Source organism: Panthera onca, chromosome E1 (assembly GCF_046562875.1).
Source record: "Panthera onca isolate mPanOnc1 chromosome E1, mPanOnc1 haplotype 2, whole genome shotgun sequence".
NCBI lineage: Eukaryota > Metazoa > Chordata > Mammalia > Carnivora > Felidae > Panthera > Panthera onca.
Genome location: NC_138352.1, coordinates 16,926,946 through 16,954,523, shown reverse-complemented (window position 1 = coordinate 16,954,523; position 27,578 = coordinate 16,926,946). Strand labels below are relative to the sequence as shown.

At 60.7% G+C, this 27,578-nt stretch overlaps 1 protein-coding gene and 1 long non-coding RNA gene across 8 annotated transcripts in view; one reads left to right on the top strand and one right to left on the bottom strand.

Annotated features, from left to right (window-relative positions):
- Positions 1-27,578, bottom strand: part of SPNS3 (SPNS lysolipid transporter 3, sphingosine-1-phosphate (putative)) — a 34,412-nt gene that overhangs the window by 3,700 nt on the left and 3,134 nt on the right. For 2 of the 7 annotated variants that reach the window (XM_081791143.1, XM_078437945.2), the window contains exons 3-9: positions 23,866-24,002; positions 23,221-23,372; positions 22,423-22,489; positions 21,669-21,817; positions 20,728-20,880; positions 17,212-17,401; positions 3,308-3,373 (exon numbers count right to left, since the gene is read on the bottom strand). In XM_081791143.1, coding sequence (XP_081647269.1) covers positions 3,308-3,373; positions 17,212-17,401; positions 20,728-20,880; positions 21,669-21,817; positions 22,423-22,489; positions 23,221-23,372; positions 23,866-24,002 — 914 coding nt within the window. Of the gene's footprint in view, positions 1-3,307; positions 3,374-6,952; positions 8,602-17,207; positions 17,402-20,727; positions 20,881-21,668; positions 21,818-22,422; positions 22,490-23,220; positions 23,373-23,865; positions 24,003-27,578 lie in introns of those variants that run through there. The other 5 variants (XM_081791140.1, XM_060647672.3, XM_081791141.1 and 2 more) reach the window with 5 other exon arrangements.
- LOC144614395 (uncharacterized) lies at positions 683-4,332 on the top strand. The gene is made up of 3 exons (XR_013552152.2): positions 683-1,016; positions 2,357-2,468; positions 3,273-4,332. It is a non-coding gene; the product is annotated as an uncharacterized LOC144614395 (long non-coding RNA).

Sequence of the window (27,578 nt, the reverse complement as noted above, 5' to 3'; positions counted from 1 at the left end):
AGACCAAGACAGGTCGGTCCCCTGCCCGTTCTGGGTCCTGCTGCCTCCATGTGGGGGGGGGGGGGGGGCAAAGCTGGCCCTGCCCACAGCGGGAGAGCCCAGCAGGTAATTTTAGACGTTACAGGCTTTGGCTTCCTAAAACAGCTCCCTCTATTCTGAGACAAAGCGCCTCTGTTTCTGGCTTTCCCTTCTCAGAAGAGCTGTTCCCTTTCCAGCCTGGGACATAACCAGCATCGGCCGAGGGCCCACAGAAAGTCCGAGCGGCAACCATCAGGTGCAAACTCCCTGGCAGCCTGCCTCCTGCATCCCCCCTCGGCCCTCACCCCAGACTCGCTGGGGAGGGTGAGACAGACGGGTGGGCAGAGCAGGGAAGCATTGAGACAAGGGCCCAGAAGAACAGGAGGGAGATAACCCTCGAGGGGGTGGGAGAAATCTGCTGAGGAGGTGGGGGGTGCGCCTGGCGGCTGGATTCCAGGACCGCGGAGGAAGAGGCAGTGAGTTCCACTTCTGCTCAACTCCCTGCTGCCAGGGGCAGGTACCCCTGTGGGGCCCACACGGACAGGAGGCTGGGGAGGGAGCCAGAGGTGCCATCAGCAGGGGGAGCTCAGCCTGGGGACGGGGGCGGACACAGGCTGGGCAGACCAGATCCAGGGGAGCAGGACCCTCCAGGCAGGGCGGGGGTGCTGGAGGCGTGCCTGGGGCCAGGGGGTGAGCTTCTTGTCCAGGGGCTTGGGATCAAGGGACCGACTGTGCCAGTCAGAGTCCCGCAGGGGTTCACAGCCTGGGGAGCCGGGCGCGTTAGACCAGTGTTCTCCCAGGGCGCTCTGAGGAGCCTATGGGCACCACGGGGGACGTCCGTTAGAAAGGCACAGCCTGGACCCCAGCATGGACCCACTGAACCAGACTCTGAGGACAAAACGTCCCCCACACCTGGTTCTCACGCTCACTGAGGTCTGAGAGCCCCTGGACCACACAGCTGCTGAGGTGTCTTCCCCGGCCTCTGGGTTGTCGTGTAGGTAAGAGGGTCAGAGAGAGCACCGTCCCTCAGCGGGACTGACGTGGGGCCGGGGAGCCCACACTGACCCCCAGGAACAGGCAGGTGCGGGATGCCAGCAGGGATACGGGCCTCCTCGGTCCCGGTCCCTCCTTGGGCCTCAGGAGCCAGCACCTGCCAGCAGATGGGACCTCCGTGCTCTCCCTGCCCAGAGCTCACCCCGCTGGGCCTGGACCCGTCTCCACCACCCTGCCCTGCCTGCCCCTGGGGGTGCTCCTGTCTCACCTCTGGAAAAGCATCACCAGCTTCCAGCTACCTTCCAGCTCCCTCCCTCCCTCCCTTCCTTCCTGCCTCCCTCCCTGCCTTCTCCCCTGCCGTTCCCCCTGCCTCCATCCCTCCCTCCCCTCCTCCTTGCCCTCCAGCCCCTGTCACCACCCATGCTCACACGCACCTTGCCACTCACAGCCTGCTCCCCACCTGCATGTGGCCCAAGACCACTCCCTCCCGGAGCCCCTACTTTCCCTGTCGGGGACTGAGCTCCAAAGTCTGCAAAGTTGGCCCAGCTTTGGCCACTGACTGTCTGACGTCAATCCTTCGCTAAGGGTTTCAGGAAGGTGGGAAGCAGGGAAGGGGATCAGGAAAGTCTCCTGGGGTGCAGAGACTTGCAACGCTTTGGGGCCTTGGGGCCGGAGGTCTCCAAGCCAGGGGAGGAACAGAGGGAGCCCCAGGTCACACCTAGCACAGCCCCCAGGGCAGCCCCAGCCTGCTCCCAGCAGAGCCCCAGCTGGGTCAGACCACGGCTGGCTGGCGCTGTCGCCCCTCCCCTGCCCCCAACACACACACACACACACACACACACACACACACACACACACACAGTGCCACAAAGAGCCTGGCTCGGCCAGGTTAATCATTCCTGCAAACACAGACACTGGGGTGCCCCGGGCACGGCCCTCACACATCTGCGGCTGCCATGTGGAAAGGGACAGTGCCCTGGGGGGCGGGTTTCAGCTCCACCTGAATGCCCAGATGTCAGGGTGGGGGGTAGTCAGGCTCCCGGTGCCTGAAAGTGGGCCACCCCCCGAAGAAGACGTTTACGAAGGCTTGGCTGCCGCTGCCCCGCTCTGCCTGCCAGACCGGACAAGGAGACTGAGGCCCAGGGCCGTTCATCCTCTCTGTGGCCGAGTCTGGGCTGGAGAGAAGGGCAGAAACGACCACCAGCCCTGCAGCTGATCCGCCCCGGGAGTCAAAGGGCAGCGTGGGCTACACCTGCCGAGCCTGGGCCGTGGTGGGGGTGCAGACCATCTAGGCCGTGTGTGAGCAGGCCTCGTGGGCTCGTTAAATGATCGTGCCTCCCCACAGCCCCCTCGAAGTCGCATGGAGGGCACAGGACTCGAGAAGGTGGAGAGGGCTCTGTGGAGCCCCGGCCAGCATCCTGCCAGAGCTTCCCTCGGTCGCCTCGTTCGCCCTCATAGTAACCACGAGTATTTCAGTTTTTCACCCCACTGTGCACACGGGGAAACTGAGGCTCGGAGACACGGAATGGCTTGCCCATGACACACACAGCTGGCAAGCGGCAGGAGTGGGGCTGAAAGCTAGGCGTCTCCTCCGTCCAGGACCAGGCCCGGCAGCTGGTCACCACAGGACAGCTGTCAGCCTGTCGCCAGGCTCCTGGGCTCCCCTGTGCACGGTGTTGGACTATGCCAGGCCTTCAGGGGGCAGGAGGGCTCGTAGGGGTCCCCAGGTCTGGGTCCCACAAGGGCACAGCTCACCAGTGTTCCAAGTGCTCTCCTGATGGCTCCCGGAGGGAGGCAGGGAGGCTGGGCAGAGAGCGTGAGGCTCAGGGACGGCCACGCTGGACTCTGGATGTAGTGGAGTCACGTGGTCGGGCCTCACTTTAGCCTGAGCCGGCCCCTGGCCTCGCAGACCATGACACGGGAGCCGAGGCAGCCTGGACCCACCTGGCTTGTGGCTGTAACCCTGAAGTCCCACATCCCCGTCCACACACCCAGAGCCTGCTTGTGGACAAGTACAGTCAAGAAAGAGGGAGGGGAGGCGTCAAAAAAGCCTAGGCCCCTGTCCTGGCTCGGTGCCTCTGCATGCTGGGCGACTTTGGCCCGGGTACCTGCCTTCTCTGAGCCTCCGTTGGCTCATCTGCAAAATGCAGCCAATGGTCAAAGGATATGTTTGAGAGTGTCAGGAAGGCCCCGTCCAAGGAAACTGTCCAATGACTTCAGTCCCCCGCCCCATGGTCTCTGAAGCCCCTCCCAGCTTCCAGGCCAGCGGACAGCAGAGACCCAGCCCCACACCTACCAGCAGGATGTCGGCAACCACCGCCCAGTTGCAGGACAGAAGCAGCTCCCCGAGGGCCAGGAGCACCTGTGGACAAGGACCCTGGTCACCGACCCTCCCTGCCGGGTCTCTTCCCGCCTGCAGAGAGAGACCGAGGCCGCACAGAGAAGGGCGCCATCAGATCTGCTGGGGGAGGCGAGGCCTGAGCTGCGTCTTTGGTTCCAGCAGCCTCCAGGGTGGGCAGACATTCCCGTCTGGGCGGGCTGGCGGCCATGACCCAGAGGAGAGCGCCAGGCCCCGGGCCTGGGAACAGCCTGCTCCCTGATGGACGGCCCCCAGGCCCAGCTGCTGAGGTCCCCCGTGGGGCCCCAGGAAGAGGCAGCCAGGACTTCTGGGCCACTTGAAAGCTGGGAAAACAGACTGGAGAGGAGAGAGGCCCAGGGACTGAATAGTTTGCTCACCCCTCCTGTGTTCCCCTAAGGCCTGCATACGCTGAAAAGGTACACACAGTGGGCCAGCCCACCTGCCTGGCCCGGGCACTCCATCTACAGTCCCTCCCAGGCTACCTCCTTCCCAGGCCCCTTGAGCAGCACAGGGGAGGCCAGCAAGGCCGAGCCGGGGGCAGGGCCAAGGTTTCCCAGGGGTCACCGGCTGGCCCAGGGCAAAGCCGGCCTGGAGCGTGACTCCTGGGCCCTGGCCAGCGGCCCACCCCCTTCCCCGATACCTGTGGGGCTGGTTTAACTCTGTGTGCCCCCCTCCCTGCCCCACTGTCTGCCGGGGACCAGGGGCCACTGTGGGCCTGCCCCACCCAGCAACCTGAGTCCCTGCCTCTGCAGAGGATTGGGACAATCCTCATACCCCTCGCTCAGGAAGAGTTTAATGAAGCGGCAAGAAGGGGAAAAAAGGCATTTCTCAGAGCTTCCAGGAGCTTATGCTGGAGTGGAATTAGTCATTCCTGGAGTCACGGGGCTGTGCTGGGGCGGCCCAGGCTCTGGTCCCCAAAGGCCCGTGACACTCAGGGCAGAGGAAGTGAAGGAGCCCGGTCACCTGCCACGTACCGGGCGTGTCCGCTCTCGCGACATCCACCCACGCCCTCAGCCACTTCGTGTGGCCCGTCCCCAGGCCCGCCTCACACATCAAGCCTCCTTCAGGTGAACCCCTCACCCCTGCGCTGGCCCTGTGCAGGTCGAGGCTGGCAGAGGAAGTCGGAGGAAAGGCCAGGATGGGGAGGGCCTGGGGGGAGGTGGCGCTGAGAGCAGGGGGGAGGCAGGATCTGCGGAGGAGCCCCCCAGGGAGGCAAGAAGCTGGGCTGCACCCACCGCCTGGCCTGGCCTCCACCCCGGCCTGGGGAGCTGTGCCGGCAGATCAACCCCCCTCCCCCCCCCCCCCCACCGGCCTGGGGCTGGGCCTGGTGGGAATCAGGAAGTCCCCGGGGGCGGGTCCGGGCTGCAGACCCACATTCCAGCCTGACAGTCTTGCCAACCCAGGCCTGTGAGGCCACATGAAAGCCCAGGGCGCTCTCACGCCCTCCCCTCTGCTTCTCGGTCTGGGCCTCCACCTGGGCGGCGGCGGTGCCCTCCTCACATCCTGCGCCACGGCCGGCCGTGTCTCTCCCCCGCTCCCCCACAGCCACATGACACATGGAAATACATTCTCCTTCCTCCGGCTGCGGCAGGGTGGATCCCGACCCCAAAATAGAGCCCGCAGAGGGAGGCCGCAGCCACAGGCCGCCCGGGGATGCCAGGTTTCCTGAAACACACCTGGAAATCCTCGAGGGGCGAAGGCCGGGCCGGGAGAGGCTGGCTTCTTCCTCACCCTGTAATTACCGGCCTCCCCAGGCTCCAGGAGGGCCGGCCCGCCCTGCCCCGCCCTGTCCTGCCCGGCCACCCCGGAGGTCACCGCCCTCTGGGCCTGGGTCTCCCCGGTACCGCGTGGTGAGGACCCAGGTGCCTCCGGCACCCCCGGCCTGTGCTTCTGTGTCCCCAGCAGGCTGAGTGCAAACTCAGAGCTCAGAGGCTCCCGTGACTACATCAGACCCCGGCTCCACAGGTCAACAACCAGCCCGAAAGGGCCCTGGTTTGAGGCCAAGCCAGCAGGAGGAGGCGCCGGCCATTCAGAGCCCTGCTCCGTGGGCGCCCCAGCCCTGCAGCCCCAGGCACCACCCAGACACCCTCCTGTGCCTCTCAGCGGGCCGAGTCCCCCAGCTCGAGCTGGTTCTCTCCTCCGGCCCCTGTCACCCAGCGTGGCCGAGCCGGCAGGACAGGCCCCAGCACAGACCGGCCGCCAGCAGCTCCCTCTCCTCTGGGAAAGCCTGCTGTACCCTGTCACTCGAGCAGGACACGGGGCCGTGGGGCTCCTGCATCCTCGACGCCCCTCAGCCCTGCTCAGTCCTCCCGTCCTCTCCTCCTCAGCAGTTTCCCAGGCCCCACCATCCCTCCCAACGCCAGCCCTGGAGGGGACTTCCAAAAGGGAAATCGGACCCTGCCCTCGTCCCCTTTGCGCCTGTGCTGGCTTCCCTGCACGCTGACTTAGTTCCCCGGGTGAGAGGGCCTGGGAACGCTGCCCGGAGCCTGAGAAACCAGGAGCCCCTCGGCCTCTGGCCGCTTCCATTTCAGACTCAGGAGGATTTCCCCCTCGAGCTGGGGCAGCGGTGGTGAATATCCCCAGCCTTAGTCACCCCCGGTCAGAGATGCAAGGCGCACGCTGTGACACGTGCACACGCACTCACATACACAGACCCACACACGTGCACGCTTACATAGACGTTCGTAACCTGGGACGCACACACACTCACCACAAGTACACGCATGTGCGGCGAGCAGGGATGACTCTGGAGGCGACACCACGTGCGGTAAAAGCACCCGCCAAACAGTGGCAAACGCGCTGGGACAGGCGTGCCGGGGTGAACGAGCACGCACACCTGTGTCCTTGCGGCCTCCCAACACGGACAGCAAGTTGTGCACACACACGTGCACGTGCACACACAGGTGGGCTTGGGGAAGGAGACGGTGAGCAGCCCCGTCGCGGTGCCCGCGGCAGGGAGGGCCGGTTACTGGGCTCTGACACGCAAAGACTGGATTCTGGGCCTCGCCAGAAAGGGAAGGGAGGAACCCCCGCGGGCTCAGAGGACCGGGGCAGGGCCCAGACGCCATGCTGCCCTTTCTCGGATCAACTCCGTCCGTGCCCAGTGAGCCTGAGCCAGTCGGGACGGGCCCCGGGCACAGACGGGCCTCCAGCAAGCTGCCACGCCGCTGGCACACGTCGGCCCTGGGCCTGCCAACCGGTAATTGCAGGGACTGGCTTCGTGCACGAGGGCACCACTCGGCTCCCCAGGGCTCGCGGCAGCCCAGCGGGCAGGCGAGGCCTCGGAGCTCCGACATCCTCCGGGACGATTCGGCAGACCGTGGCCTCCCCGGGTGGGTGCTGCTTCCCACCCAGCAGGGGACGCCTGCTGGGTCCAGGGACGCGTGGCCCTGAGGGGAAGGGCAGGTGGGCCTCCCCCGGCGGCGCTGGTTACTCCAGCAAAAGGTGCGGGGGGAAAAGGGGAGAGCCCCCAGAACCGGGGTGTCTGCCCAGCACATCTGGCCCCCGCAGGGGCCAGAGAGCAGGTGGCATGGCCACCCCAGAATCCTTAGCTGCCCCTGACCACAGCTATGGTGGGCACACATCCTTGTGGGCCCCCGCCATGGGCGGTGGTGGGGCAGACACGTCTAACCCTGGTCCTTGCTCAGGAATCTTCAAGGCTGAGGAGGGTGGCGTCCACTCCCGGATGTGAAGGCCTTGGTGACAGGAAAGCTGGCTCTCATGGGGCCAGATGATCTAGTTTGGGCTGCCAGGGGCCTTAAACATCATCGGGGGCAACTTCTGTGTAAAGACAGAGAGGGTCAGACTGTGTCACAGACTTTCCTTCCTCCCAAAAGTAAAAAGTAATAATTCAGAAAAAAGTTGTTCTTCCTCAAAGAAAAGAACAAAACCTAAGGAGATCAATGTTCCATACCGACAGCCAAGGGAAGATACACTCTGGAGTAGAGTATAGAACTTCTCACCTCACCCCCCCCCCCCACAAGCCCCCGTAGCTAGAGGGAAGTCAGCTGAGGAGGGGTCCCTTGTTCCCGCTCCTGAGAACCGAGGGGAAGATGCTGGGAGAATCGGGGGAAAGTGGAGAAAAGCAAACAATGACCCAGTTCTGATTCCGCTCGAGGCCAATAAGTAGAAGGAGGGCCACGCACATGAGGGAGACTTTCCGCACGCCCAGAGGACAGCCAGCCCAGGGGGGCTCACAAAGCCTCCTCGCCGCCTGACGGAGCCCTGCAAGCCTCTCAGGTGACAGAACACCCCAAGCACAGACTTCAGACTGTAGCCCCTTTGAGGGGAGAATGTCCCCAGGGAAGGCTGGGGAGCGAGGGCAGAGCCACCACGCGGGGTCAGGGCAAGTTCCGCATCGGCGCAGAGCCGCCCAGGCCCAGGCCCCGGCCCGGCACAGAAGGAACGAGAGGGAACGAGACGGATCATCGACAGACCGGCTAGCGCCTTCCCAGCCCACACGCCTAAAGGCATAAGCTGCTGGATGAGAGGGGCCCACGCAGCAAGCAACAGCGGCGAAGGGCTGAGGTCCTCAGCCCGCGATGCCCCCGCGTCCGAGTGCAGCCAACAAGCACCCGGTGAGCTGGGGGTGGCTCCCTGCCCCGTTGGGCCTTCAGATGAAACCACAGACCCGGCCAACACCCTCCGCGGCCTGTGGAGGACCCAGCTGGGCCCGACCGGACACGTGCATTGTCTTGAACTGCTACGTTCGGGGGTGATTTGCTTCACGACACAGGATGACTAATACGCTGGTTGGGCCGTGAATTTCAAGAATAAATAATGAAATCTCCAGGCATCCAGGTGGAAACAGTGAGTCGGCATTCAGGGCTTTTTTGAACGTGAGGCAAACTTTATTCTGCACGGCAACATTTGTGGCCAAAAGACAACAGAGCAAACGCCAAGCTACAGGGAAGTAACACGTGACCCGAGAGTCTTAGACCCAGTTAGATGATGTTCAGGTGAACAATCAAAGGGAAGATGGCCCCACAGATGGGCGGACGGAAGACACACGGTCTCTCTAGGCACAAATTACTTGACCCCAGAAACCACCCAGGTAGGGGCTGAACCCGAACAAAGACCGGGAACGGAGGGTCCCCGTGAACAGACGGTTGGTGGGTGCTGAGCCCATCCCATCTGGGACCCCTCCCAGATGACAGTGAGGGGCACGCTTGGACAGCAGGCTGTGGGGGGTGTAACTCCAGCAAAAGTGAAAAGTCACACACGCCAGGAGCCTGGGGAGAGAAGAAGGGGGCGTACGAGAAGGTAGGGGCTCCCTTCCACGGTCGGATTCACCAGTAAGTCCAAAATCTTAAAATCGATGTGAACTTAAAAATCACTTCAAGTTCTTCAGGTAAATTCATATAAACATATTAGACATATTGAAGGATTCCATTTATAGGAACTACCCAGAATGAACAAATCTATAAAGACAGGAAGTGGATTAGTGGTTACCCACGGCTGGCCTGGGGGCAGGTTGGGGGCAAATGGGAGAGACTGATGAACAGATATAAAAATTCTTTTTGGGGTGATGAAAATGTTCCAAAGTTGATAGCGATGATTGTGCAGTTCTGAATATACAAAAGGCCAATGAAGTGTACATTTTGAAGGGGCGACTGGCACATCTCAATCCACCTGGTTTTAAAATTATATGACTATGGGGCACCTGGGTGGTCAGTAGGTTAAGCGTCCAACTTCGACTCAGGTCATGATCTCACGGGTTCGTGAGTTCCAGCCCCGCGTCGGGCTCCGTGCTGACAGCTCAGAGCCTGGAACCAGCTTCAGATTCTGTGTCTCCCTCTCTCTCTCTCTGCCCCTACCCCGCTCATGCTCTGTCTCTCCCTCAAAAATAAGTAAACATTAAAAAAAATTTTTTTAATAAATAAAGTAAAACAAAATAAAATTACATGACTATATGGCCTCAGTTTAATAAGAATATTTCTAGAAACATAAATGGGTGTACATATATAGATACACATGGAATGATCGTCACCTGATTAGATAACAAAAGCAGCAGGAAGTACTTAGAGTCCAGCCGTGGTCCCCCCCACCTCCGTCCATGCGCACCCCTGGCCCACCCCTCTCTGCCTCGCGGCTCTGCCCGACCGCCAACACTTCTCTCCTGAGCTTCAGACTCAAATCGCAACATCTCCAGCTGATGTCCTAGGAGGCATCTTGAGTTTAACATGTCTAAAATCAAATTCCTAACCCACCCGTCCGAAACAAGGCCGCACCTCCCTCAGTCTCCCGGGTCAGTGAATGGCAGCTCGGCCTCTGGTAGCCGGCAGAAACCCCGGGTCGTTCCGGCTCCTCCCGCCCCTGCCCTGATACCGACCCACCAGGAAATCCTGTTGGTTCCACTTCCAAAACATACCGAGAATCTAACCACTTCTCCACTCGCCCCGCCCCACCCTGGTCCCAGCCAAACCAGCCGTGCCCTTCTTAGGAAGCCTCCTAACCGGTTTCCCTGTTTCTGTGTCCTTTCTTATCCTTTCACAACACGACAACCAGAGAGACCCCGTTCAACCACGAGGAAGATGGTGGCAAAGTGGCCCCCGCATCCTCATGCATCTTGGAACCCACACCCCGCGCAGCCACGGCAAACCCGGTTGGCCCGTACCTCGCTCTGGCGGGCAAGATAGGGCAGCGGGGCCGCTCCTGACCTGGGCCTCGGGAGACTTGGCCGCCTCCCCCTTGTGCCTTCCTGGAGGCTGCCGTGAGGGAAGGCAGTCTACTTGGAGGAGGACCCAGCAATAGACGGATGTGAGGAGGCCAGTGTGGACACCCCGTCTGCCAGGTGCAGGCTGCCACGTGAGTGGGCACAGGCAGGACCCGCCAACCCGCTGAATCATAAGAAACAATAAATCATCGTTGTTTGGGATGATTTGTTACACAGCAGCAGGTAACTGATACAAAGCCACAAGTCGGATCATTTCACACCTGGCCAGAGGGCCTGAGGGATTTCCCACTTGGCTCAGGCTGGAAGCCAAGGTCTCACGCGGATAGGGCTCTACGCAGCCTGTACCCACGGGGGTCGCCTCTGATCTCGCGTCCCGCGCTCCTCCCCGGCTGGCCTGGCTCCACCACGTTTGCCCAAACACACCAGCCATGCCTCCCGCTGGGCGTTTGCACTGGCTGCTCCCCCTGCATCAGGCTTCCCCTCACTGCACCTCATGTCCACCCGGCTCCTTCCCTCACTTTGCTACTGAAGCACCACATCTCAGCAAGGCCTCGCTGACCACCTGGCCCTGGCCCTGCCCCGGCCCCTCCTCATGTCGCTTTCCCTGCTCTGTTATTCTCCCCACCTAACGTATCATTTATTTTGCAGGGTTCCTATATCACACGCATATCCTGCCTGATCTGTTCAACGGTGGATACTCAGAGTCTGAAACGGTGCCGGCACACAGGAGGAGCTCAGGAAGGAGGAGCTCGGGTGACAGGAGGAGTCACCGTGAGGTGACTGAAGGTCTCTGCCCGTTCTGGCTGGGACCCGCTTCCCAGCAGCCTTGCCCCTCGGAGCCCAGCAGGGCTTTAACGGTGAAACCCCCACCCCAGGGTTTCTCGCCTGAGCGGCCAGAAGAACAGGGCAGACCAGGGGATCCCTGGTGGCCCACACCTGCGGGGCTTCGTGGCTGCGTGCCCGGACCCCTCCCCCATGGCTGGTGGTCAACGGGACCCAGAGCACAGTGGGGGAGGAGCCCAAAACAGCCGCTGTGGTATCCCCACGTGCTTTCTCCAAAGCCCCATAAAAGACCGAATCCCCGCTCAATTCTGAGCAAGCAGTTGTGACTGGAGCAAAGAACCCAAAGCAGGAAAGATGATGCTGTGTAACTTTCGAGGGTAAGTCACACACAGCAATACGGCGTCACCTGGCTCTCTCTGGACGCTAGTCCTCGGGGGCCGGCCACCACGTTGCGAGGAAGCCCCGGCCACGTGGAGAGGTCACGGGCAGCCGGTCCAGCCACCAGCTCCAGCCGAGGCCCGGCCAATGGCTGGCATCCACCACCCCATCCTGACCAATTATCCCCAGTCCCAACCTGCCCAAACTGCAAATTCATGAGCAAAATGAGTATTTTTGTTGCTCGAAACCGCTGAGTGTCATCACATTCCCATAGTAACTAGAACAGGCACAGAAGAAGGCTCCTCGGTGAAACCAAGAGGCCAGCACTAGGCCCCCGCGTTACAGAGAATCGGGGCTCGGCCAGGCCAGGGTCTCACCCCGGCTCACACAGCAAGCAAGTGCAGAAGCAGAAACAACACGAGATCTCCCTGATGCCTCGAGGCTCGATGCCTGCCCACTCCCCTCCCCTGACCCAGCCCCTCCATCGGGACCACAAAGCCCCCCGCCCCCTCCCCCTGGGGATGTCCTCCGGCCACGGGGGCCGGCAGTGCTGGAGCCCCCGCCTTGGGCTCGGTCCGGTCCTTCGGCCGAGTACCAGACCTTCTCCTCTGAAGGGCAGTGACTCTGGGAAGGAGGCCAAGGAAGGGGGTGTGTGCCAAGCCCTGCTGTGCGTGTCTGGATCCTAATTAACAGCTGAGAAGCCCACTTCCCCTGCCAAGGACCCGGAAGGAGGGAGGGATGGAACCCTCGGTGCCTGCAGGTGGGTGTCCAGCGCAGGGCTCCCCAGGGAAGGCCCCGGACCAGACGCCATAAGGTCAGGAAACCTCACCGCCATGAAACACACGGCACAGGCTGGTCCCAACCTCAGGCGATGCGGGGTGGCACAAAGTGCCGCCCAGATCCCTCTTCGCTGAGCTACCCTCAGCGCGTGTGCAGACACGCGTGTGCACACACGTGCGCCCGGTCATCCGCTGCCCTGAGACACGTGGATGTGCACACTCACGCACAGACCCGTACGCAAAACGGCACACGCAGACACGTCCCCACACATCGTGCGCGTCCAGGGCAGACACACATCCGGGCTCGTACAGAATGAACACGCGTCCGTGCACGTCCAGGCCGAACACACGTACGCGCAACCAAGCACAGACCGATCGTGAAGGTGCCCGGAGATGCACACGCGGAAGCACGTGTGTCCACACCCGTATTCACAGACCCGAATACATCCACCCTGAAAAGCACACTCACATGGGCACACACGCCCGCATTTCCACGTGCCCTTCCCAGGAAGTCGGATCGGTCTCCCGGGATGACAGAGGTGGTGCGGGAAGAACCAATGTGGTTTCTGGGATCTGAGAAAGTGAAGGGACACACGGCCAGTTGGACAGAGCAGACACAGGGACTCCGGATTTTGAACAGAAGTCGATTCCTCAGTCGCCTTTGGACATCGTTTCGTTGCTGTTGTTTTAATGTTTACTCATTTTTGAGAGACAGAGAGAGAGAGAGAGAGCACCACAAGCGGGGGGGGGGGGGGGGGCAGAGACAGAAGGAGACACAGAACCCAAGCAGGCTCCAGGCTCTGAGCTGTCGGCACAGAGCCCGACACGGGGCTCCAACTCACAGACCATGAGATCGTGACCTGAGCCGAAGTCGGACGCTTAAACCACTGAGCCCCCAGGCGTCCCTTGGACATCGTTTCAGACGCTGACCCTGTAATGTCCCCCAAACCCGATGATGCTCCTGCATGGTGAGCCGTAGCCATTTCCCACCCATTAAGGTTTTAGGGGTGACGTCGTGTCCCGTGGCCCCAGACTCCACGTCTAACTCCCCACAGCCCCCTCCCCCAGGATGCCGGCCTGCCGTCACTGCACCCTCCCCAAATCCACAGCTCCTGGCCAGGGTCCTCTCCCTGGTGGTGGCCACACAGGCTAGTGTCTCAGAGGCCTCCGCACCCCCCCCTTCTCTCACACCCCGCGTGGACTCATCGGGAAATTCCTCCGAGATGTACCTGGGATCCACCCGCTTCTTCCGCCTCCACGGCAGCGGCTCGAGCCCACACCCCGCGTCACCTGGATGGGGGCAGGGGTCTAGCCCCACCCACGCCTATGACCACAGAAGCCGGACTGATTCCACCGAACATGGGCCGATAACAGAACAATAGAGAAAATCAATACAACAAAGCTGGCAGCAAAATGGATGAGGCTTTCGCGACACCGACCAGGAGGAAAGCACAGAACACTCGGGTCCCCAAAACCAGCAACGGAAAAGGCACGTCCCGCCAACCTCAGGGAGCCGAGAGGGGAAAAGGGAATATACCAGGCACAACTATACCCCAACAAACCAGACACCTAGACAAAGGCACAGATTCTCGGAAAGCCGCCAACTATCAAAAATGACATAAAAGGAAATCAAAAGCCTTAACTGATCTATAACAAGTAAATATTGAGTCAGTGATCAGAAAACTTCCCACAACAAAAAGCCCAGAACCATATGGCTTCACTGGTGAATTCTAAAAATGTCTAAAGATGAACGAACGCAAGTCCTTCCCAAACTCTTCCAGAAAATCAAAGAGGAAGAAGCATGTGTCAACACGTTCCTCGGGGCCGTTATCCTGATGCCAAAACCGCAAAGACCACATTCCTCGTGAACACGCGGCAGTCGGTGCGCTGAAGCAGATTTGATGAAGGACAAACCACACGGTCGTGTCCACAGACGCAGAAAACAGGAGCCAGATGCCCCCTCCTCAGTGCAAACCCCCCCACCCTCCGCAAAAGCTGGACCCGCTCTCTGCCCCTCCCCCACTCGTTCTCACTCTCTCAGGAATAAATAAACATTTGGGGCGCCTGGGGGGCTCAGTCGGTTGAGCGTCCGACTTCGGCTCAGGTCACGATCTCACGGTTCGTGGGTTCGAGCCCCGCATCGGGCTCCGTGCTGACAGCTCAGAGCCTGGAGCCTGTTTCAGATTCTGTGTCTCCCTCTCTCTCTGCCCCTCCCCTGCTTGCACTCTGTCTCTCTCTTTCTGTCAAAATAATAAATAAACATTAAAAAAAAAATTAATAGAAAAACAAATGAATGTTTCGGGTGGCTGGTGATGTAGCCATCCACTCAGCAAGCGGTGACCCCCCCCCCCCCAAGTACCTGGCGCTGTGTTTCAGGCCGAGAGCTGAGGAAGGTGGGACCCCCCGGGCCCCTGGGCTGGGACAGGGGTCAGAGCATAAGTAACTGTGGCCTAAAGAAGACCTCACAGAGAGCAGGAGGGTGGGAGTGGGGGGCAGGTGGAGCCCAGCAATTCCGGAGGGCTCCATGGAGGAGGGGTGCGGAGGGAGCCAAGGGAGGGTCGGCCGGACAGACGTGGGGACCAGGAGGGGCCCTGGCGTCAGCACTGCAGGGGACATGGCTGGTCAAGGGAGTCATGAGGGGCTTCGAGCCCCCCGAGAGGAGCTGGGCTCAGTTCCAGAGGCGCCAGGGGCCCCGGAAGGTCCACGGTGTCTCTGGCAGTGGGCAGGTGAACAGACCAGGAAGGGGCTCCTGGCACCGGTCCCACAGACAGACGGCAGGAGCCGTGCCAGGCAGAGGGCCCGAATCTCAAGCCGGAACGTTAGTTAGAGGCACAGACGGAGCCATGGAAGGGCTTCTGCTCAGGAGGCCCGGAAGGTTCCACGCTGCTCCTGGAAGGCGGGAGCCTGGCTGCTGGCTTGGTGCCGCTGGGTCCCACGCCAGGCCCACACACGAGTCACGGAGGGAGCAGCCTCCCAGCATCGGAGGGACGCGCCCCCGGCCTGCCCACCATCCGGCCCGCAGCCCCTCACCCCTGCGGCAGGCCCAGAGAAGAGTTTCTTCCACTCTGTCAGCCGGGACGCAATGTCACTTCTAGACGAGCCATCCAGCCCTGGAGATACGCCAGGCTGCAGAGGGGGAGACAGCTGTGTCCCCTAAACACAGCCAAGGAGCCGCCTCCCAGAGCCAAACAGGACGGTGGCAGAAGCAGAACTGGCAGGGGACTGGGCCCCAGCCGATGCAGGGACGGCCTTTGACAGACCTCCATCTGCCTGCAAGGTCAGGCCCGCTGAGCCCCAGCAGCCGAGACTCTGGCCCCACTCAGGGAGCTGCTCCCTCGGCCCGGATGCCAGTAAGCATCTAGGCACTTATTAGCACCTACTGTATGCCGGGCTCCGTTCCTCCCCCACGGGAGCGACAAGAGTCAGCAGGGCATGAAGGACACAGACTATGGGCTGGCTCTCAGCTCTGTCTGTCCCACTATCTGTGTTCTGTCTCTGGGCCTCAGTCTCCCAATCTGTAAGTGGGGGTGAGAAAGCCCTTCCCCCACTGTTAGCAGCGCTAACAGGACCCGTCTGTCCTCCGGGAATTTCGGCAGAAGCCCACCCAGACCTTCAGAGACACGCCATCCCCTCCCTCAGGACCTGGGGAGAGAAACGACAGCCCTGTATGGCCCCCTTCCCCTGGCTTCTAGAGGGAAGGCTGCAGGCGTGGGCTGGGGAGGGTTAACCTGAAGAGTAGGAGAGCTGGCGAGGGGCTCCGAGCGACCCAGCCACAGACAGAGGACACGAGCCAGCGGAGTGCTGGGGCCGCCTGAGTGGAGCTCACACAGGGCACCGTGGGGGCACCCGTTCGTGTCACCCAGGGGCACGAGGATGCAGGCCCCGAGCCCCTCCCCAGGGCATCCAGGGTCCGACAGACGCCAGGCAGAGGAGGCAGGCCTGAGGGTCACGAGAGGGGAGCCCCGGTGGTGGGTCCAGCAGGACCAGCTGAGCCGAGAGGAGGGACGCCTTGGAAGACGACCTGCAGCAGTAATTGGATGTTGCAAATGCCGGGGCTCCAAAAAGTGCCCCCAAGAGAGCGACCCGTGCTGGTCAGCCAGCATCTGGAAGCTGGCACCAGGAGGACACAGACACTCGGGGAAAACCCACTCCGGGCACGGTAACACGTGCCCCATTTCAGGCCGTCCTTCCCGCCTGCCCAGCCCGGAGCGGGGCCAGGGACCAGGGCAGAGGTGGACCGAGAAGAAGCAAACGGACCGCAGCTCCCTCTCGCCCCAGTGCAATATCTGGGCCTGGACAGACACTGTTTGGAAGCAGGACCAACGTGTTGACTTTCCAGTTCGCGGGTGTGACAGTGGGCTCTGGGCGTGGGTAGTTCTGGTCTCAGTGTGCTCGGTGAAGCCCACGGGCGTGTGCAGGGGCACCTGTGTCCACGGTGGGGTCCCCAGGGCCTTGGGACGGGAGAGGAGGGGAGGGGAGCCCATCTGGCTGGGGCTAGGCTGGCACCAGCTTCCCAGAATCACTGGCCCTTTCCCGCTGGTGAGACCATCAGGGCTGGGGCTTTGGGGAGCAGGGGGTGTGCATACAGCCCCACCCATACACCACGGTGCCCGAGGGACCCAAACATGCATGGAACCCAAGCGGGAACAGTGAATTCTGACGGGAGCACGGGACGGTCTGGAAAGGCTTCTGGAGGCACAACGTTTGAGCTGGGCCTTGCAGAAGGAGCTCAAGGGGGAACCGTGCCCCTGCAGAGGGACGGGCACAGCAAAGGCCGGCAGGTGTGAGCTCATCACTGGCACGGCCACAGGGTGGGGCACACGGAGGGGTATGACGGAATAGAGCCCGGAAGACGAGAGAGCATCCGATTGCTGCCTTTACAGCGGCGTCGGCACGGGCCATGGCCAATCTGGGCTTCACTCCCCTCACCTGTCACCCCATCTCTCCTGGCTCTCACAGCACATCCGAGGAACAAATGCGTCCCACCGTCTCCCATCAGAGCCTTCACCAGCAGCTCAGAGCCAGAAAGGCTCAGGCTCAAACCCCAGTTCTGTTCCTCCCTAGCGGTGCCACTCTGGGTAAGCCTCAGTTTACGCATCTGTAAAATGGGGGTAGCAGGCTGTCCCTGGACGGAGTGATAAACATAATGTACGTAAAACCTGGCCCGGCGTCAGCCCACGCGAACAAGCAGCACCCACCCACACCACCAGCGGGCACTCACTTACATAGGAGGCCAGGAACGTGGTCGGGGCCAGGATGAGAGCCAGGTAGAGGCAGGGGGCTGCGACCAGAAGGCTGCCGGCGCAGAGGAGGGGCTCGGCCCGAGGGTTGACTTTCTTGTACCTCCTGGAAGCCTCTGCTCCCAGGACAACTCCAATGATGCCAGTCACGACAGTCAGCGCCCCAAAAATCAGGCTGATGGGAAAGAGCAGAGCAGGGTTACTCGGCCAGGTGGGGGTAGACCTGTCCTGGGGTTCAGCCCCTGCCCCGAGTGCGTGATCGGGTACCGACAGGGAGTGTGGCTGTGGGCCCTCCCCCCTCCCTCCTACCAATGCTCCTGGGTCCTCAGGGCCCCTCCCTCCATTTTCCTTCCTGCCTCGTCCTGGGGAGGTCACTGGCCACCAGGGTGGCTGCCCCAGCAGGCCTCACTGCTCAAACAGCCCCTCCTAACTGCACTCCCTGTCCCTACTCCCGGACCCGCTTCCCCTACACCTGACCCCCTCCTGCACCTGCTGCCTGGGGAAGGGTTCCTCAGACCGAATTCAAAGCAGGTCCCCAGAGGGTGCTTTCTAAAATACAGGTTTGAAAAAATAATAATACAGAGTGCCCACCCCCTGCCTAAAACTCCCCACCAGCTCTCAGACACCACTGGATTTGGTGCCAACTCATCGCGGCCCGTGTGGCCCTCCGTGGTCTGACCCTGGCTGACCTCAACCCCATCCCCCAGCTCCAACCTCTGCCCCCAGATGGGCTCTTGTCCCCACCTCATACTTTTATTCCTACATCCGGACACTCCTCACTAGTTTTCCCACCTACTGAACTCCTACTCATCCGTCAAGACCCATCACAAGATCCCCTCTTTGGAGATGCCTTCCTCTGTCCCCTTGCTGATTCCTTCACTCCCTTCACTTCCCAGATCCGCTTCTGTGTTTCTACCATCAAGGTCATTCACTAGCCTGCTGATTCCTGGAGGACACAAACCAGGTGTGCCTTAATCTCCCGACTACGCTAGCAACACAGAGCCTGGAGTACAAGAGACAGTCCCAGAACTTCTGGGCAGACAGCCGCAGGGGGCAAGGTGGAGGAAGGATAAGGCAAGGTCACTCAGCTAATGCAGCAGCAGAGCCAGGATCTCAATGCCCACCTGCCCCCCCGCCCAGCCTCCTTTTAAAGGGGTTCAAGGGACGCCGACCTAGACGAACCATGGGTGTAGTCGGGGCCTCTCCAGCGCTCGGTGGCCTCCCGTTGTCCTCGGGCCAGCTCTGCGGACCGGCCCCTGCTGCCCGTGTGGCATCTTGCCCTTCTCTCTCCACCCCCACCTCTGCACAAATGACTGTGGGTTCTCCGGACTCACCCATCTTCCGGCCCCCCTGGCCTGGAGCACCACTGCCCCACCCACCCCCTCCCGCCGCCAGCACCCCCTCCTGGCCCAAGCATTTCCAGAAGTGCGCAGATGGCCTCCGGTATGGCGGGGTGATGACCGTTCACCAAGATGCAACACGACAGGTGCGAGACTGTGCTTACTGACAGTCTCCCCAAACCGACTCTCCCCAAACCGAGTCTCCCCAAAACCGCCTTTCCTCTAAACAGCTTCTGTGAAATATCCCACAGGCTGAGGACGGTGGGCTAATCCCCCTGCCCCACCCCCTTGGTGAACAGGAGGGAGTGTAGGGCCCAGAGAGGGCAGGGACCTGCCCCAGGTCACACAGCCCTTCACTGGCACAGCCAGGACCTCCTGACAAAGCACGTGTTGGCCTTAGGCAGCTTAAAGGTGCCCAGCGACCCTTCCCAGGCTACAAGCTGCACAAGGTTCTGGCTCATGCCAGTCGAGTGACCCCGAATCCTGGAAGAATGCTGTCTACCTTGGAGTCCGGGTCTGAGCTGGCCCTGGAAGATTCTGGAGACCTTCCTGAGACTTAGGATTCATTATTCAGACAGGGCCCTCCACTGGCCCCCACACAGGAGGTGTGGCCAGAGGACAGGCCCAGCCGCCAAGCTACCCCCAACCCACAAGACCTTCCCAGAATCGGACTCTCAGAGCCAAGAGGGTCCTTAACGTCCTGCAAGTTCCACACTGACCCTCTGTACAATAGCCGTGGCAAGCAGCTGTCCAACTCCCACTTACATGCCCTGAGGGGCGGGAAGCTCACTACCACCATACAGCCCCTTCCACAGGGGCCAGCTCTGAGTGTTGGAAGTTCTCCCAGGGGCTAAGCCAGCATCCTTGTCCTGAAGCTTCCCTCCCTCGACGCACCCTCACCGTGGGGCCTACCCTAACCGCAGAGGGTGTGTTAATAGCTGAGGTCCATGCAGAACCCCAACACCAGGACCTTCTACCTACCCTGTGGCAGGCTGAGTAATGCCCCCCAAGATGTCTATGCCCTAATCTCTGGAACCTTTACAGAGGTGATTGCATTAAGGGTCTTGAGAAGGGGAGATTAGCACCCATTAACCGAGGCCCTCCATTTAATCACCAGCATCTCTGTAAGAGGGAAGCGGAGGGAGACGTGAGACACAACAGGAGAAGGCAACGTGACCACAGCTGTGGAGACTGTGGACGCGGCCACAAGCCAAGGGACACCAGCAGCCCCCGGAGGTGACGAGGCAGGAAGGACCATTCCCTGGACCCTGGGAGGGCACGTGGCCCAGTGCAACCATCTGGACGCGGGGCCTCAGGCTCTCTGACAAAGGGACTCGCTTGCCCAGGGACACACAGCCACTGAACGCTAGACACACAAGTGAGTCCCGTGTCCCATGTTTTCAAGCTGCTGCGGGACTTTTAGGGCCCAGTCTTTGTCTCCAGGGAGGTGACAGTCTGGCTGTAGCTGCAAGGCCAGCATCACAATCTGTGTGGTCCACGCATTCACTCATCACTGCTGCCTCCTCCCGGCCCCCGCGGTGCTCCAGGAAGCGCCCCCAGAGAGGTGCGCAGATGTTCAAGTCCAGCAGGAACCGGCGTCTCCAGAGGCGACAGGACGTGGCGCTAAGACCACCAGCTCTGGAGTCCGAGGGGCTTGAACCTGCCTCCGCCACGTGCTGCTGGGACAAGTCACTTAATTTTCTGAACTTCTGTCTCCTCATTTGCAACAGGACTAATCGGGTTTGTTATTACAACACCTCTGAGGATTCTTCACGTAAAATGCTCAGCTAACGTTAAAGGTTAAGAAGTAACGATGGGAAGACAGAAGGGGACCTACGGGCAGAGGGCCCAGCTCGGGCATGGGGCATTCCGGAAATCACAAGGAGCTCTCTCTGTGTCCCCAGAGAGGAGGCCAAGGAGACCGAGACGGAAGCATCGCCCCACAGACCCTGCAGAAGCCTCACCCGCCTGCCAAGTGCCTCCCGGACCCCCACAGTGGCTCAAGAGCAGGGAGACTGGGGCCCAGAGGGGACGAGGCTGCCACCTACGGCCGCCCGGAGGTACAGGAGCTCAGCCAGAGTGGGAACCTGGCCTGCAGTCTGCCAGCAAGGCCCCAGGTCCCGGGGCACGTGCCCGCCCAGGGCTCCCAGCACCCCCTCACCTGTCCTGGCTGTTGCACGGCTCCTGGAGGCAAGGGCACTGCAGTCCATGCACCACACGGGCCTCGAACAGAAATCTGGGGGCCCAGAAGCCCAGAGCTCCTGTCACAAAGGCGACGGCGGTCACCCCAAGGGTGGACCACACAAAGCTCCAGCTGCAAGAGAAAGCGCCCTGGCTGACACCCCCAGAAAGGGCCGTGGCCGCAGGGCCCCTCTGCTCCTGTCACTGCCCTCCCAGGTCACCCAGGCTCCGGACCCTCCCCGCCACAGCCCCCGCCACACCCCCATTCTCGCTGGGCCTTCCCCCCTCCTCTCTGCAGGACCAGCTCTCCCCGTCCAGGAAGGCCCAAACCCAACAGCACGTTCTCCAGGAAGCCGCCCCCTGCCCCCACCTTCCTCCCAGCGCCACCCCCCCCCCCCCCCGCCAGTCGCATGGCTCTGTATCAAAGAGAGCGAGAGCCGGGGCCTGTCCGCACCCCACATTCCAGTAAGTCATGAGGCCGGGAGTGCAGTTGACTGGGGCCGCCTCCCCGCCCATGCCTGGAACAGAAAGAGGATGGACGCACTCCCACGAGGTTTGCAGAGGTGAGTGATTAACTCCCAGCATCCTCCCGGCAACCCGGGGAGAATTATGTCCGCTGAATAAATGAGGGGAGTGAGGTTCCAAGTCTCAGGTCACTCGGGGATAAGGCCCTGGCAGAGCTCACTCTGCCTCCCTCCCTCCCTTCCGGTCCCCATTCTGTCACAGGCAGGCAGGCAGGCGCAGGGGGCCTCCAACTGCGGGAGGGGCACCTAAGTTGGTGAGTGGGAGCTCAGAGGAGGAAGAAGGCTGTGAACATCGGGACAGTCACGGAGGGCTCCCTGGAGGCGGAGAGAGGCAGGTCAGCAATGCTAGGGCAGACAGGATTTTTGGTGACGTGCAGGGAGGAGCAGGGACACTCACTTTCTCCCCAGGTATCTGACGTCCTCCCACCAGCTGCTCCTCGGGCCCCCCATGGCCACCTCCTCCTGCTTCTCAGCAGCTCCCCGGGGAGGGTCTGGAACCAGCACGATAAGCAGGACCAGGGCTACGGCTTCCAGGCAGGGCATGACCTGGGCACGGAGGACCCAGGATCTCAGGGCCACACATACACCCCTGCGACCCAGGAGATCCTGCACGTGGCTGAACCATGTGGCCCAGGCTCCGGGAGCCTCTGTGCCCTGGGAGGGGTGGGGCAGGGGGCTCGTTTCCTGACTGCCCCTCACCCCTGGGAATGCAGCCTCTCTGGGGAGTAGGGTCCCCCTGGGACTTCCCTCCACACGGTCTGTTCAGTGATTGCTCTCTTGGGGTCCGTGAGCCCACGTGGCTGAGGACTGGCACCGACTGGGGTTCTCGCCGCCTCCACCTGCCAGGCCACTTCTGCCCTGGGATGTCCCCACCCTTGTCTGTCCACCTCTGAGGTTCCAGGAGGCAGCACGTACTGCCCCCGCTCTGCAAGCCACTTGCTTGAGCTCGCGTCCTGAGCAGACCCAGCAGCCAGCATCTGAATCCAGGGCCGTGACCTCCACAGTTCACGTTCTGTCAAACGTCCGAAGCTGCCAACGTCTGACCACCCCCCACGGCGCCAGCTACCGTGCCAAGTGGCGAAGGCCACTGGAGGCTGGAAAGTCCCTGCCTGCCCAGGGGGATCAGAGGAAGAACAGGAGGCTGGACTCACTCGGAGGGCCCAGCGCCAGTTCCCGGTCAGCTGCAACACGGCCGAGCCCAGCATGTAGCCCAGACCACTGCGACAGAGGATGGACAAGGGGGTGGGCAGTGAGGGGGGGGCGGGGCAGTGGGGGGGAGGGGATGGGCAGTGAGGGGGAGGGGCAAGGGGATGGGCAGTGGTGGGGAGGGGAACGGGAGTGAGGGGGGAAGGGCAAGGGGATGGGCAGTGGGGGAGGCCCAGCCTGAGCCCAAGGCTGCAAGGCCAGCCTGAGCTGGGGCGCCCCACCCCAAGGGGCTGGCTCTCTGCTGCTCACAGCCCTGTCACAGGAAAAGTGAGCCACATGAGGCCCAGATGTCCACTGCCCTTGGTCAAGTCACCGGTGACCTCTGGCTTCAGGCCCGTCTCCAGCACCACTGCCCCTGCCTCCCTATCCAAGGACCCAAGGCTCAGCCCTGCCTGAGTCAGGCAATGCCAGGAAACCTGGCTCAGAGCTCTTGGGCCCGACTGCAAATCCACTCTGACCTCCCCCACCCAGGGGAGCCCGCCCCGGCCCCACACGCTTCCCCAAGCAGGCCTTCCCAAGCGTCCTACGGGGTAGGAGGCATCTTGATTCCCTCGAACACAGCCCATCAGCCAGTGTTCTTGCCCCCCCTTTACAGATGAGGAAACCGAGGCCCAGAGTGGTAAAGGGACAAAGCGAGGAAGGAGCCCTCCTGGTCTGATGCCCTCCTACCCCAGCCCAGACTATTCTGGCTCCTTTGGGCCTCAGTTTACCGCCTGGGGAAGCGGGTCCTGGGTGGCACCAACCTTCCGACAGGGATAAAGATGTAGAAGATGGCCAGCACCCGGGTCCGCTGGTCCCTCACAAAGAGGTCGCCCAGAATTGTGGGTGCGATGGTGGAGTAGCTGGCTGAGCCGGTGCCCACGACTCCCCGGGACAGGAAGAACAGCCAGGAATACTGGGCAGGCAGGCGCAAGACCCCAGTGAGCCCCAGGATCACCCTCGGGGTGAGGGACCTGAGCGAGTGTGTGTCCGAGGCCCCAGGTCCTGGTGACAGGAGCCCCCACCCCCCCCCCCCCCCGGGGTGGAGGAGGGGATCTGGGCTCAAAGACGCCTAGCTACCAGCCCAGCCCAGGTCTCCACATCACACGGGTGCCCCCTGCTGGCGCCTGCAGCCGCGGCCTCCCCACCCACTCTCCCACCGCCCAGGGGAGCCCTTTTTCTGGGCCCCCAGACAGTGGCTGTCACCTCCACCCGCCCCCCACAGGCAGCAGCGGGAGGCGCAGGGGAGGAAGTCTCCCGCTGAGAGAGTCTAAGGGGGTCCTCTCTCGGCCCTGGATGGCGCCCCTGCAGCCAGCCTGGAGGCCACCCATGTTTTAACGGGAAGGAGCAGGTGGGGGGGGGGGGGGGAGGGCAGGTCCAGGGCGCCTTGCAGGGATGAGGGCACCCACCTGGGGGGAAATGAAGGAGCTGGAGAGGCCCGCCCCTGACCAGAGCAGGATCCCAATGCTCAGCGTAGCTTTGCGGCTGTGTCGGTCGCCCAGGTAGCCAAACACAGGTGCAGACAGCAGCAGGCAACCTATGAAGACTGGAGGGGACAGGCCGGGGCCCCATGCATTCCCCCGTGGTGGTGGGCGCGCAGACGGGCCTGCGGGCCCGCAGAAGGGGCCTGGCTCAGGTGCGGCAAAGCTGGCACCCTGGCAGTGGGTGGAGGCCACAGGACCCACGGCCCCGAGTCAGGGGAACTGGGAAGGGGGTGGAGGGAGCTGGGCCGGCTCAAATCCCGGCTCTGCTGCAGGCTCGCTGTGCAGCCTGGGGTTACTAACGCCACCCCTCTGAGCGTCCCCCGAGCCGCCAGCGCTCGGTGCACGCCAGGCCCCGCGTCTCTGCGGAGCTGTCCGTCCCCTTGCCTGGCTGGGCCAGGTCTGATTTTGCCGTCACACCCCTGCTGGGGGCGGGAGGCAAGGGAGGCCTGCCCGGGCCTGCGGTGCAGACCTGCAGGGTTAAGAATGAGTGCAGTCGTTCCCGGAGGCTGGAAAAGGGCCTGGTTTTCCTAAGCAGGCAGAACATTCCCCTGACACCGTCAGTTGTATTTGTTCCATTTTTTTAAAGTAAACCCTTCTGAATTGGGAGACTGGGTTAACGAACGCGTTCGCTACTCTGCGAAGACAAAGAAACTGCCGCGTTTTCGCACGACTCTGCACCCTCGCCGCTCGCGTCCCTCACCTGAAACCGTCTCCACCCTCCGAGGGGGGGGGGCGTGTCCGCGGCCGCAGGTGAGCGCGGCGTCCGGACCCGCCTCCGCCCGAGGCCCCGCCCCATGCCTGGGTCCGCATTCGCTGAGCGCTCGTGATCGACATTGCCTGAGCCTAATGAGCGTCCAGACTCGTCCCAGCCCCTCCCACTCCGCCCCACCCGCTCTGGTATTGGGTGGAGCCGTGCGCGGTTGCAGAAATTAGGCCAGTTTTGACCTACAAAAAATGAGGCAATTTAAAATGGTTCGACCTAATACTCCACAGAGAATGGTCTTTGGTGCCAGGGACATTTAGAATTTTAATAGCTACCTCCAAAATAGGCCTCCAAAAAGGCTGTATCCGTTTACACTCGTGCAGAAGCGCGTATCTCTCAGCTCCCTTGATATGATCAGTCACTTTGTTCCTCTTAATGGTTGAGGCACAGACGGTGTCTCGCTGATGTTTTAATCTGCATTGTCCTTATGTCAGTTCCTGTGCTCACACCTTCTGCCCGTTTCTCTCTTGGGCCCTTGTGGGAATTGCAAACAATTTCTCCCAGGCCTTTACGTTTAAGGATTTAAAATGCAAATTCTGGGCTCACATCCTGACCCAATGACTGCTTAGCTGTGTGACCTTGGGCAAATTCCTTAACTCTTCTGTGCCCCTCGAATCAACTATATAATGAGATAGCATTGTGCTTCCTGTAGAAGGTTCAATGAAGTTAAGCATATAAAAAAGGCAGTGACTAGCTTTATGTTAATGCCTAATAAATGTCATCCATTGTTGTTACTAACTGCATTTATAGTTTCAATCATGTCGAGTTTACCTTCTTTACCTTGGTGTCCTCAAATGTGTCAATACTCCCGGTGTGGTGTTTCTTGTCTCCTTAACGCATCTCTTCTCTACCCAAAGGTTATAAAAATACTTCCCCAAAAGTTCTAATACTTTTATGAGATTTGGGGCAGGGATCCTTTATAAGATCTAAACACCTTAAACCCACAGATGCCCTGAAATGGAGAACCTTGCCCCCAAAGGAAGGCACGCTCTCTCTCTCTCTCTCTCTCTCTCTCTCTCTCACACACACACACACACACACACACACTCCTTTGCTCCTGTAGCATCAAATGACTTCTGTGACAAATAGGAGCGATGAAAGAGCAGTGGGTTAAGAGAAGGACTCCACAGGAAGCTGCCTGGATTTGATCCCAGCTGTGTGACCTTCAGCAAGCCCCATAGCCTCTCTGTGCCTCAGGTTCGGCATGCATAAAATGGGCATAATAACAATGCCTGCCTCGTGGGTTTGTTGTAAAGATTAAATGAGTTAATATCACAAAACACTTGAGATAGTGTCGGGCACATGGTAAAGGCCACATCATTAAATATTATTAATCAACGAATTAACTCCAACAGCCAGTCTGTCCCTTTGGAAGGGGAGGGGGTCTGACCACTGCTAACCCCCACCCTCTGCCCCACTCTTACAGCTCAGCCACGGCTGAGTCAGGGGCTCCCTCCCTTCTGCAGACACAGGGTGGGTCTCCGGCCATTTCACGACAACCCAGAAAAAGGCGAAGACTCACCCGAGGTCCCCGGAGACAGCCTGGTCATCTGGTCATCAACCCCACTGCCTTCTCCACATACCCTTTGGGCTGCTTCTGCAGAGTTGAGCCTCCCTTCACACACCCCCAGGCACCCCCCCAGGCACACGCACATCCTCTCTACCCACTCACACACGTACACACACGTACTTTCTCTCTCTCTCTCTCTCTCTCTCTCTGCCCCTCTCCCTCACCTGCACAAACTCCTTCCATGCATCTCATTTATCAGCGCTTTGTAGTAATAATCCTGTTCACCAGGGAGAGGACCAGGGGGGCAAATACCGACTCACCTCCCATTATCTGTTTAACCTAGAAGTTGCTGGTATTGAGCTGAGATGGTGTCGCTTTGGCTACAGAAATGACTGGAGACCAGCACCAGCCTCAGCCCTGAGACAAGAGCAGTCAGAACGGACCTGGGACGTACACGGTGGCCTGCTAACTCTTTTCCTCCGGTGCCTTTTAAAGACGTTTGTAGAACTACGTACCCCTTCATGCGTTTTCAGCCAACATTTACAACGTTCTCATCCTAAGTTTAAATAATTGCTAAGGATGTGATTTCCATCATTATTGTACTTTTTTACACGATATTTTCACCTAAACCCTTGGGGCCACAGAGGCGTTCATTGCATTCGTGGGACATGTCTGCCATCTACGGACATCGCTTTAATGAGCAAACCAGTCTTTATTCGCCGAATCGATCCAACAAATCAGGATGATCGCCTGTGAGAAAGACACTAAATATTTCAAAGATATCTGAAATAAATGTGTTGACACCCATCCCTGAGACAACATCTTGCTTCTGAATTCTAAATTAGAGATAAATAGTAGACTGTCACGCCAGCAGGAAGACAGACAAGGCTTGGCACTTGGCCACGGGTCTGTGGCCTGGAGGAAACACCCCCACTGGGTTCGTACTGACACCGTCTCTGCTATGTTCCCAGAGCCTCGCACGGGAGCCCAGCGTCTGTGAAGGGTCCCGTCTGCATGGCACCCTGGAGGCTTCCACACCCCAGGGCTGGGCGTAGAAGAAACACAGAATAGGGAAGAGGGACATTTTCCTGCTTGGAGGGGTGAGGTGGGAAAGAGGAACCAGGAGCTTTCTCTCAGGCAGGTCCATTTTAGGAAAGAAAAACACAGGCTTGAGGGTCTGTAAGTGGATTCTCTCCCAACTCTGCCCGTGTAGCCCCTGAAAAGCTTTTGTGTATCCCCAGGGGTCCCACTTGTCGCAAGACTGTTGGGGGAAGGAGGGGCCACAGAGAGGGGCACGCGGGTGCTGGTTACATGCTGGGTGTGTGCACACGTGCGTATCCGGTGTGGTGACAGTGAATGTGCCCA